The sequence below is a fragment of the Vitis vinifera genome, chromosome 13 (assembly GCF_030704535.1).
Source record: "Vitis vinifera cultivar Pinot Noir 40024 chromosome 13, ASM3070453v1".
Lineage (NCBI taxonomy): Eukaryota > Viridiplantae > Streptophyta > Magnoliopsida > Vitales > Vitaceae > Vitis > Vitis vinifera.
Genome location: NC_081817.1, coordinates 10,076,703 through 10,089,668, shown reverse-complemented (window position 1 = coordinate 10,089,668; position 12,966 = coordinate 10,076,703). Strand labels below are relative to the sequence as shown.

At 31.9% G+C, this 12,966-nt stretch overlaps 1 protein-coding gene across 1 annotated transcript; it reads left to right on the top strand.

Annotated features, from left to right (window-relative positions):
* The first annotated feature begins 10,786 nt into the window (after nt 1-10,786).
* LOC100246459 (GDSL esterase/lipase At5g03610) lies at nt 10,787-12,716 on the top strand. The gene is made up of 5 exons (XM_059741897.1): nt 10,787-10,850; nt 10,938-11,111; nt 11,513-11,685; nt 11,823-12,120; nt 12,508-12,716. The coding sequence occupies exons 1-5, from the start codon at nt 10,787-10,789 to the stop codon at nt 12,714-12,716; spliced, it is 918 nt and encodes a 305-aa protein (XP_059597880.1).
* Nucleotides 12,717-12,966: the final 250 nt, after the last annotated feature.

Genomic DNA, 12,966 nt, shown 5'->3' with positions numbered 1-12,966 from the left:
TCTTTTAAAAATAAGACTCAAAGAAGGGAAAAAGAGTTGAAAATCCCTTTAAGGAAAAGGACAAGGTCACCGCTAAGGGAAATACTATTGAATGTTTTAACTGTGGAGGGCTAGGACATGTGTCTTATGACTACCCTAGCCCTAATGATGTTAAAAAGAAATATAACTTGGAGTGACATTGATTCAAATGAGACCAAACCTTCGAGGCTTAAAGGCACAAGTATGAACAATAAAACTATGATATTTTCATAGTCTTAGTTTTATTTTATAATAATAACTCTAGTGATAGTAATTTTAATGAAAATACATCCATTATTGAAAATTTATGTGAAAAATATCGATCATTATTAAATAAATGCATCAAAATAACTATTGCATGTGCATCACTAAAAATTGAGCATGATGTCTTAAAAGAAGAAAAAATAAATTTTCTTGGGAAAATTCAATTTCTAGAGAATGAACATAGATCTCTACTTGAGAGAAATAATGTTTTATCTTAAGAGATTAAGCAACAAAAAAGAAAGTCTCCCTCTAAAAATGAGATCTCTTGCCTTGGGATTAAGATTTTAAATGAGATCATTAATAAATGTAAATCCTTAAGAGAGGCCTTGGCTCCATATAAAAGATTGAAACTCCCAATAATGGAGAAATAGTCTTTGTTAAAGGCAAAGAGGAAACTCCTAACCCTATAGCCCCTTTTAACATGTCACCCTAGTTCCAATATGCTAAAAATCAAGACACTTAAGGAAAATGCTTTAATAGACTTTTGGATGGGTATTAGTCTCACTTAAACGGGTTAGTAAAGAATCAAATTTCATTAAAAATTAGATTTTGAATATAAGAAAAGGAAATAAGTCTAACACTAAGCATAAGAACAAGGAAATCCCTCCTAGCACACCTCCAAGCGTGAAACAAATTTGGGTGAACAAAGTTGATTTACTCACTTTCCAAACTAAAGGTTTGATCAAGTCTGGAGTTGTTGCTTTAGATTCTCTTAAGAATCTTTCTCCTAAAAAATCTTTAGAGCCTCTATATCGACTTAGCACTCTTTGTTCCTTAGTCTGAGAACTTTTTGTATCATTTTACCTTTAGTCCTACTACTATAATGACTAACATAGTCCTTTCTTATATTAGGACTTCTTGCTTAGTGTGCTTTAGTGTCATTTTCTCAAGGAAAGTTCATTTGAGATCTTGGTTTGGGTCTGAGGATGATTGCTTTATATTGAGACATTTATGAGGATCTTAGGTCCTTACCAAGAAAACATTAGGGCTTAATAAATATTCTTATTTAAGTTGTTTCTTTAGCATCTACTAAAATATCTCGAGTTCTTACTATGTTTTTGAAGTACTTGATCTGCAAGATTTGCCAACTATCCCTAGAATCACATTAATCACCTTTTAGGCCCCTAAAACAAAGTAAATGAAGAACTTGTTATGTTAGGAAAATTTAAATTTGTCTATGCTATGTGATTGATAGAGAATCTTTTTAATTAACTTTAATTGATATGTTAGATTTAGGTCTTTGGAAAGTCATGAGCATCATGTTTGTTTGAAATGATGATTTATATTTATAATATAAAAAAAGCCTTCACAAAAAAAAATGATGATATATTTATTTTAGGGGTAGAAAATTTGTTGTTTTCTATGATGATTAACACTTTCATGTGTTAATTAGAAATCTAATGAACTAGCTTCAAATTGAATGAATGTTGAATAATAGGGCATGATTTAGTAATCTTCTGAAAATCAAAATTGAATCATTTAAATTAGGCAATAAGTCAATGTCCTTGATAATTGCTACTTTAGATTCTTTTAGTCTTATTATAACTTGTTTGGTATAAAATAGTTTTAAATCTATTTCATTATTATTATTATGTCGTTGAGCCAATCTCCAATTCTTGTATATTACAATAGAGTTAATCACTTGTTATATTGTTGTTCATGCTAAAGACTTAAGTTTATATAGTTTTTCGGAGCCTTGGGTTGAATTTGTTAGTCTCTTATGTTCTTCCAAGTTTTCTTAGGTATCAAAGGTTTCATTCTCAGGTTATTTACCTTAAAAAGGATGTTTTGGATGCTAAAAAAAGTGCTTATACTATGTTTAAAGCTTGATATTAGGCATTGAGCACTCAAGTGCTCTTAGGGCTTTCCAGCGCCCCTTGAGTGCTTGGTCATTTTTTCTTCATTTCTTTAAGTCCAAGTTCTTTCTAGTAGTGTGATCTCTATCATTTCATCTTCTTGTGATTTCATGAGACTATTTTGGTTAATCTTCACTTCGTAGGAGTATTGCAAACATCTTCTTAAGCATTTCCAATGGTTCACTTTTTCCGAGTAGCCCTTTCATTATTTATGCCTCTTCATATTTCATTCTAGGGTTAGTATGTTTATAAATAGGTGTTCTAAGGAGGCACTTTAACACCTCCATCTCTTAAGCCATGGTCTCTAATCATAAGAATCCCTTTCTAAGGATCGTTTGACTTTGAGAACCTTCTTATCAAGTGTTTCCATTCTAAGGACGCTCGTAAGCATTAGTAGGCTCTTTTTTCTTGATCGTCAAGTTAAGATTGAATGGGGCATCTCCTTAGCCTCTTTTAATAATGCCATTCTTCTTGGTTTCTTTTATAAGCATGGGTAAGAGCCTTTAACTTCACTTCTCGAGGTAGCTTATCCCCACTATGTTTGGATGTTTAATGCGAACATCCATTAAGTTATTGTTAGGCTTGCCTTTCAAGTCACTATGTATGGTCAAACTCTTGTGATCACCCCTTGCTCCATTCGTGAGGACTTTAACTTGTCACCACTATAAGAGCCCTTTCACTATTTTTCTATTAAGGTTAAGGGCATCATGGGCTCTAAGCTCACCATGATCATACTTACTCTCTTCGATAAGGCTAGTGATCTCTATGTATGTTAGGATAGAGCCTTAAAAGTATGATATAATGTAATGAATTTGGAATTTATTATTTATTAATATTCCAATTTCCCTTTTATCTATTTGTCTTTCATACTTTATAGCTTATGAACACTCTAGCTTAAAACTTTTTCATTATACTTGACTTAAGTGCATCAAGAGTTACATAGAAGATCCATGTCATAGGTTCCTTGCAAGTTATTGATTTGTTCACAATCGACTCGTGGACTCAAACAATCCATTTGAGGTTGTAGTGTAGTACCTCTTAATTGGAGAGATGATTGGTTTTGGTTATCAAGATGTCATTCTCATGGTGAGTGCATTAGTGTGCACAATTACACATTGGACAAGACCTACGATGAGCCATGATGTAAGACTATCAAGTGGTCATGACTTTACCAAACTACTATGTTGTATTATCTCTTAACCTAGAGAGAATACTAAGCCTGTGTCTAAGTTTACAATAGCTTTGACCTATAGGTAAGATCCTAAAGTGATCATATATTCCATATGAATTGGGTCATTGTTAATAAAAACTGGAAGCAACAGATATTCTCTCAATAGAGGCCTTATGATATCTCATGGACTTTGAGATAGTGTGTTCACTTGGGTGATCCTAAGTAAGTGTGTTCAGGTAAACTATGGTCATAATAGTTCCTTAAGTGTAACTTGACATAAAGTCTTAGAAAGTTATGACATGTCAGTTGATTACAATAGGAGTATTGATAACTTAAGGATGATATAGGTAATCTCGAGAGGCTAATAACGTTTACCTTGTTAAATTACAAACACTAGTTTATGAGAAGTTTGCATACAGTGGATAGTATATCATAGAACCAAGATTCCTATCTCGATCTAATATCAAAGGATATTAGAGTGCAATTAACTCTTTGTAGTGGGATGTTGAGTCAACTTTAGAAATTGATTAGTAGGAAACCAATACTACCCTATGGGTCCCAAAGGTCCTTAGTTGAGCTCATATACCGTGACAGTATGATTTATAAAGGTTAGATTGGTTTTTGGTTTACTTATATAAGGGTATTTTGCTAAATACGTAAACTTGCATAAATGTGAACTCATATTTTTCACATGTGTCCCCACTTAATTATGAGACTCATTTTTTATTAGTAAAAAATCGATTTTAAAAAAGTTAGAGTCACCACCACTAATTTTTGTTTATTTTTAAATGGAAAACAAAATAAAAAAATAAAATCTTAAGTAACTCCTTTAAAGGAAAAACAAGTATATGAAAACTGAGTTCAATCTAGAGTTTATGTCATTTATTGGGAAAATACCATAATGTATCATTCCTCTTAGCCTTAAAAAGGTCTTTACTAAACAAGTGGAGGGAATTAAGGCGATTGACTAATAGACCATGGATGCTAAAAAGAAAGAGCAAAAATACAACAAGGCAAAGTGATAATAAACTAGAAATTGGTGATAGGTATATGAGCTTTGTGTATAAAAATAAAATAAAAAAGCCAAAGGGACAAAAGCCAAACTCATGAATACAACATGAATATTAAAGAAACCAATCAATCAAAGGTGGAAAGAAGTACCTCAATAATACCCAAAACATGGGCAACAAGCTTGCATATGAAAGGAGTTTAGTTTACAAGCAAAATAAAATATCTAACATCAAAGCAAGAACTACTCAATATGTATAAGATAATACAACCAAAATGAAGAGTCAAGATGGCTAAACTAGAATCAAAAGGGACTAATATACATGAACATGCAAAGAGGTACAAAATAAGGCAACATACAAGTGATTACGAAATAAATCTAAATAAAATATCTAGAAAGGAGTTATGCTACAGGGAAGAGTTTTTCTAACATGCAAAAGATGTCTAGGACACAAATTTTGCAAAATGTGCACCATTGTGATAGGGTGTTAGCACATTTTCTTAATGAAACTATGTCATAGTAGCACGAGGCCCCTAAGAGCTAGAGGAGGTTAAAAACATAACAAAAAGGACTAGTTCAACAAGGTACACAAAAGGTACAAAAATAGTGCAACCAACAAGCATGCAAAAGATTAATTTATTTAAAATGGTTAGAGATGATATAAAAATCAAAGGAAAAATCATGCAACATATAAAAAATGTTTGGATCACATTTCAAAAGCCCAAAGAGTCTAAACACGCACCTTATAGTATAGACTTACTACAGATCTCATAACTCATAAAATTAAGAGTGTAACAAGCATGCAAATATTAAATTATTCAATAAGGTTAGAGATGAGATAATAAAAAAATTTTAAAAAAAATACAAAAAAAAATCTACAACATATTGAAGGTGTCTAGAACACAGTCAAAAGCCCAAGGAGCCCAAACATGCACTAGATAGTATAGATTTCAAAGAACATCTCATAACTTGGGTAGCATAACAAGCATTGAAAAGATTGAATTATTTCATAAGTTCAATAAAATATTTTTAAGCGGGGCTAAAGCTCCCAAACTTATTTAAAAAGCCTGGAATATAGAAAAAAAATCTAAAAATTAATTAAAAACCAAAGAATTACAATTGATTTTTAATTAACAAAACAAACTTGGAAAAACAGGTTTATTCAACAAGCTTGAAGAGATAATATTTTAATAAAACAAAAATTATTTAACACATTTGATAAGCCTAAAATGCAACCTAAACATAAAAAATATTTTAAAACAATTTGATATTGATGCCTTAGGAAAATTTGATTTCATGTGTTTCATGAGAATTTAGTAAAGTTACAACATGTTTGGTGCATTTCTAGCACTTCATGTAGAAGAAAGTACCTAAGCAGATGATAGTATCACTAATTGAGCAGTACAATCTGAGCAAGATCCTTTGATCATGCATTAAGAAAAGCTTCGTATAGATTGTGCACCCATTAGAAGCATTAATCCGAATTGCGCACTTAGAGAATAACACTAAAATTGTGCACCTTTTAGATAGTGGTTTAGATTGCACATTTAGGGGGTCAAGTCTACATTGTTTGCTTCATATTACACACCAAAGGAGCTTTGCTCAAATTACACTATGGTGAATAACATACCTCCTTTAGGCACTCTAATAATTGTGCACTTCATATTGCACATTGAAATAAGTGCATTACACCTTCCCTACTTGCATAATGCTTATAGAATCGACTACTATAAATGCACTATTGATTCATCAATAATCCAAGCACGCATCCACATTCCTCAGCACACAATTTTTTTCAATAAAGCAATGTACCCCCCTAGTAATAAAGTACACTTTCTCTTCTAGCTATGAAGCACACCTTAGAGAGCTTTTATCTCTGCATATTGCATAGATTGCCCAACTTTGCGCACATACCATATTTTCCTATCTTTACACACTCATCAGGGATGTGCAACAAATAATTATATTAGGAACCCCAAACTACTCCATTCCCATGCCCTGAATCTCATTCATAGAGTGCATACTTCTATCCCTAAGCATCTCTAAATATATTAAAATAGAAAATAATGGTTGCAAAACCATTTTAGAATAAAGATTTAGAGATTTGAAACTCATAACTAGATCTGGATGTTCCTAGATCAAAATCCACATGTTGAAGATGAATCTTAAAGAGTATAAACGTCTTGTACACTCAAAATCTTTCATCCAATGATTCAAACTACAATCTTGGCACTTTAAAGTATGGGCTTTGGAAGAGAGGAAGCTATGGCTCTCTTTTTCTCTTTGGAGGTGGAAGACGAATCTCACCAAAAAACTATATAAACCTTAACCCCTTAAGGGGGCATTTATAAGGTTCCTCTATTAAGTTTAAGTGACTTAAAGTCATTAAGGCTTGGGTCACGTAATCTAACCATTAAGGCTTGGGTCACGTAATCTAACTCCAAAACGGGTCTTAATTGATTAATTAACTACATAGGATCATCTAATTATTCTATTAGTCCAATCCAAAGGCCTTGTTCACTATCCCTTGTGTAACCTTGCATAATTACCAAAACGTCCTTATGCATAAGAGTGAACTTAGAGCCAATCTAACCCTTATAACCGTACAAGTTTAAGTGTATTTAAGCTAGCCCTCAAATATAGTACTCAACACTAGTCCTCCCAACCTAACTTAATTCATCCCAAACAACAAAACTCACTCTCTCATAGGTTAAGAATGTACCTATCTTTATTTTTTTATTTTTTTTTCAAATGACTTATTGTAGGAGTGCAATGCTAAATGTATCTTCAAGTATATGGTCCATGTAACGGGGATTCATTGGTGACTCCCAACCATAAGGCATAGGGCACCAAGTTAATAGAACTATTTCACCATCCACTAACTCCTTGGACTTAATCCTAGACGCCTCAAATTAGGATTCAATACCTTAGCTCCTACAATTGAGCTCATACTCCACCCATCCACCCATGTAGCGAGCATTGAGGTTGGTGACTCCCAACCAAAATGCCTTAAGGCATCGAGCTTCAAAGACCTTTGGGTTATATACCATTTGGACCTTGCTCGAGTTTCAAGGTAATCATAACTCAAACTTTTTTAAAAAACTTTTAATTGTTTTTTCATTTTCATTTTTTTTTTTTTCGAATTGGGCACATTAGCCTATTTTCAAGGTGTCTCAACTCAATTCAAAAGTAATTCAAATTACTAAGACAATTGAGTGCAAGTCTCAAGGTTAGATCAAATTTTCATCTTATATTCGAGGTCTAGAGTGTTGGCATCTTAGATCTATGTAACGGAAGCAATACCAATTTTTTTTTATAAAAAAAAATAATAAAAAAATTGATCTTTTAGGGTTAAAGTACTAACCTTTGAGTTTGGATGTTCCCAAACCTTACATTCTAAGTGTTGAAAACAATCTTGAAGTTGTTGGAAGTCTCATAAACTCACAACCTTTCGCCCAATGACTCAATCTTGTTCTTGGCACACTTATGGTAGGAAGGAAAAGAGGGCGGAGGCTATGACTCTCTTTCTCTAGATGGTGCAAGACAAAAATTATTAAAACCCTAACTCTTATGGGGTATTTATAGGAATTTAACTGGGCTTAAGTGACTTGAGCCCACATGGGCTTAGTTCACTTAATCTAGCTTAAAATGGATTTTAATTGATTAATTAACCCAATAGGACGTACTAATTAGTCAATTAGCCCAATCCAGAGACCTTTTTCACTTACCCATGTGCAACCTTACGTAATTATCAAAACGCCCTTATGCATAAAAGTGAACTTAGAGCCAATCTTACCCTCATAATCCATGTCAAACAAGGTATATGAGCTTAGAGTGGGGACCACTAGGACCTATAGAAGTATTGGCTACCTTAGAATTAAATTTTGAAGTTGATTCAACATCCCACTACAGAGAATCAATTGAATTCCGACATCCTATAAAAATAACAAGACACTACATGCTCGGGTCCATAACTTGTTAACCATTGTGTTCAGTCCCCCCATGAACTGGTGTCCATAATCTAACAAGGTGAAATTCATCAATCTTTCAAGACTACCTCTACTATCCTTAAATTATAGATCCTCTTATTGTGTATTCAACTTATTAGGTTTAATTACTATTAAGGCTTAATTTAAAAATTAGTTGATTTGATTTACATGATTATTTGTCAAACTTAACAGTGTAATTTCTCATTAAATAATCATTTTGAAAATTATAAGGGGCTAAAACTAATAAAAATTTTAAGAATTTAGGGAAGGTTATTAAGATTTATTTAATAGGCTATTTATTACAAATATTTATTATTAAAAAAATAATATAAAAATATGACAATATGTAAGATAACATTATTTTAAATATAAAGCATGATATTGTTGTAAATATAATGGTGGTTGGAGTAGTAGGATTGAAAAGGGAATTAAAATTTTATTGTATTCCATTACTCTCTTGTTGAAATATTACATAATATCTTTTTATAAATACTCATACTTAATTAAATAAAAATTCTTAATAATAAAATATAGAAACCTTTAGAATTTGACAACTCAAAAAATAGAAATTAAAATAATCACATAAAATAAAATATTCTCCATTAACTTTACTTTCAAAAGACTATACCTATAGAACTAGTTATAACCCATGCAAAAGAAGGAGGTGAAGGAAAAAGAGAATATAATTGAATCCAACTCTAGAATGATGATAATAGAATCCAAGCCCCGGTTTGATGATTAGCATCCTGGTGCAGTCAATGACTAGCCATTTTCTACATTTTAGATTTCATATTCTAAGTCTATGGTAAGTCTATGGACATGTGTAATAGCTTGATGAATATTATTGAACCTTCGCACAGTTAATGAACAATACCATGCCACAGAGGTTGGGTTTTTAAGAATGGTATTGTGCATTTAATTATGTTTATTTTTTACTTTTATCAAATTCACTTCGAGTTTGTTTGATAGTGATTTTTGAAAGTATTTTTAATTTTCCTGACATTTGAAAATAATTCTCTATTAGGTTTCGTTTCTCTATTAGGGTTTTGTTTATTATTACAATCATAATTATAATTATCATTTTCAGTGCATGTTTTTCAAATTGCATGTAACATCTCTCAGAATGATTCTCATTGGATGAAAAATGGGACCAGCATCTGCTAAAACTGGGACCAAAGAGTCAGCATCTGCTATTTGGTAATACATAGAGGAATGAATATACGATATCAACTTTTTTTTTTTTGAACAACTATTAGTTTTAAATAATTATTTTTTATTTTTATCAAATAAATTAATTATGTTTTTATAAGATGTTAATACCCACATATTTTATAATATTTATAAAATGATACAAATAGTATTAGAAATTATTAATATTGAATTATTATTATTTATTTTTAACAAATCAATTAATGTCAATATATAATTTATGATTTTATTTTATTATTAATATTCATATCTTATTAACTACTATTTATTTTTAATTTATTTCTAATTAATTTTTTAAAAAATTTTTAATAAAACTTGAATTAAATTTAGTTTACATTATATAAATTAAATTTACAATAAGTATTTAATTTTTTAATTTTTGAAAAGTATTTTTAAAGATGACTTGCATTAAGGAATCAAAATACCTTCTAATTTGTATGAATTGAAATCCCATTTATAAGTGAGATTTTATTTCCATTAGAATCACTTTTGATTTAATTCTCATCATCATTTAAATTATCCAAACATGATAATAAAGAGGAAAAAAAATGAAATGTTCATCCCGTACACCAAATATGCCTTAAAAGATAAAAAAAGGTTTCAAACATGTGATGATTGTAAGGAGCGAATCGAGAAAATAGAAGTTACAAAAAGTTTTGAATACTATATAATAAAGTTACTCAATATATATATATATATATATATATATATAATTATATTTTTCATCAATTATTAATGTAGTATTATGGCCTAAGTTGGGAACATAATATTTTATTATTTAAGCGAAGTTATTAATTTATCAAATATTCATTTATCGAGGTTTGATTGAACTACAACACGTTTAATAATGTATCTAACATGCTAGCTAGTCTCATGTGACATGAACTTAGATGTGTTTGATCTACCAACGAAAGCTTTAGATTGAATTACACACTGACTTTTATTTTCTACTCTATGAATTGAACTTATGTTGGTCTTAGGTTTAAATAATTCACCCAAATTACTGTTCAGGCTTAACTTAAAAATTAGCAAGATTTGATCTAAATTATTTGTTTAACTTAACAGCAAAATTTTTATTAAATAATCATTTAAACATCATCAATTTTTGGTTCTTGCAGGATGTAAGTTTAGCCCTCTATATTGTATCTGTAAATGGCACATGATAATTGATCGTATAAAGTGTACAATTAGGCCTATATAAGAACATGCCATTACCATTCTCCATCGCATCTGCATCTCTGTTCAACACCTCCAATTAAGCTGATCTCCAATGGACCACCAACCCCTCTTCATCTGCCTTTTTCTCTTGCTTTCTGTTATAATATCTGCTGCAGGTATATCCCTCACTATTATATATCCATTTGTATATATGAAAAAGTGCATGATAGTTCTTTCTCTTATCGTGCCATTTCCTATTACAGGGGCTTATGTAGATGCTAATCGCTCCATCAAACTTTTTGTGTTTGGGGACTCGTATGTCGATACCGGGAATAGGGATTCCACAGCTAGGTCATGGAAAGAACCGTATGGAATTACTTATCCTCGTATACCTGCTGGTCACTTCTCTGACGGCCAAGTCTTCACTGAATACATAGGTTAATCTCTCTTCCCTTGGAGTGAATTTTTATTTATTATGTGAATTTGTCTTCTTCTTTTTTTATTTATAAAGTTTATTTTATATATGACTTCTAAGCTAGATCGTTTGCCAACAGTAGTTTTCAAGAAGTCCCATGAAATGTGGCCATAATAACAACATTGATATGAAAATTCAACCAAGTTTGAATAGAAAATTTCTACCAAAATTCTGAAAAAGTTCGCCATGGAAGTTCTTTATTTTGGTTACTTAACTATCGTTTATTCAGATAACTAAAATATTTTATGTTTTGAACTGCATGGCAAATAGCTTCACGGATGGGCATAAAGTCTCCTACACCATATAGATTTAGAAAACTAAGACCCATAAAATATGGAATGAATTTTGCTTATGGAGGGACAGGCGTCTTCGACACACTGGTTGCTGCACCAAACATTACAAAACAAATCGATTTGTTTGAACAACTCGTTCAAGAGAAAATCTATACCACAGACGACCTTAAGTTCTCCACTGCTCTGGTATCCGCTTCTGGCAATGATTATGGCATCTACCTTGCTAGAGGTGGAAGTCTTGAGGTGAGTGCCCTATTACATGGACTTCCATTAGTTTTATCAAAATCAAACTAAGTACAGTGATTTTCTCAATGGCTTGTTATCTTTTGGATGGTATATATTTTTTCAATCGTGGAACTCACTTCAAATGTACATTTTAGGGTTTGCCAGCCTTCATTGTATCTGTTGTTAACCAGCTTGGCTCGGATCTACAACGTATTCATGATTTGGGAGTGCCGAGAGTAGCCATTATGGGAATACAGCCTCTTGGATGTTTGCCTCAATTTACAAAGGAATACTCATACGAGAAATGTAATTCAACAGGAAACTTGGTTGCACTGTTTCACAACCTATTACTAACTACTATGGTAGAGGAGCTGAAGCCTGAATCTAAATTTGTGGTGCTTCTTATGTACGATGCATTCATATCTGCAATGAAGAAATTTGAAAACGAAACAGGTGATTTCCCCATATTTATGTGAGATAAATACTGAATTTTGGTTATGGTAGGTTAATAGCAGAATTGCAAGTTGTTTTCTTTATGGACAGGGTCGAGCTTCATCATTCATCTTAGATTAGGGCTCAGGTCCTGATATATCAGGCCAAACTGGAGGCTCAGGAAAATCAGGAGTGAGTTCTGGATACACATCCGCCACAAATATTCACAAAAAAAAAAAAAAAAAAAGCATTATCATCGTCATCATCATAATCATAATATTATCATCCTTGGAATTCTCATGTTTGTCCATATCATTGGAGATGTAATAGGAATCATCATCTTTAATATGAGTGCTCCGTAAGTTGTATACCTCAAATATATGAATTCGTAGATGCTTCCTCGTGCAGAAACTTCAAAGTCGAAGAATCCATTGAGGCCATGTTGCACAGGTATAACAAGCGAATACAGGTGTGGGGACGTAAAGAACGGGGAGAAGAAATACAATGTATGCAGGGTTCCGAAGTTGGCATTCTTTTGGGATTCGTTTCACCCTACACAAGCGGGCTGGGATGCCATTGTCTCAGAGCTAGGATCTTCTATCGTAAGCCTCTTCTAGATTGCTCAAGACCTCCAATGTAATGCATATCAGTAAAGAGCATCAATGTATTGATGTTGATAAGGTTATTGGCGGTAGGGTAACTCCTACAGTCCTACTCTTGTAGTATGATCATCCCAAATAACTTGGAACTTATTCTATTATCATTTTGCTTTTGAGACACTTTAGAAGCTTTAAAACTCATCTATCCCAACTAAAAGTAAAAGACTTTCATTAACAGCATGCATGTGCGGTTCATATTAATGCTTTG

Coding starts and splice junctions, on each gene's coding strand:
- LOC100246459 (XM_059741897.1), top strand. CDS start 10,787: ATGGACCACCAACCCCTCTTCATCTGCCTTTTTCTCTTGCTTTCTGTT. Junction 11,686..11,822: donor CTAGAGGTGGAAGTCTTGAG/GTGAGTGCCCTA, acceptor TGTACATTTTAG/GGTTTGCCAGCCTTCATTGT. Junction 12,121..12,507: donor GAAATTTGAAAACGAAACAG/GTGATTTCCCCA, acceptor TTCCTCGTGCAG/AAACTTCAAAGTCGAAGAAT.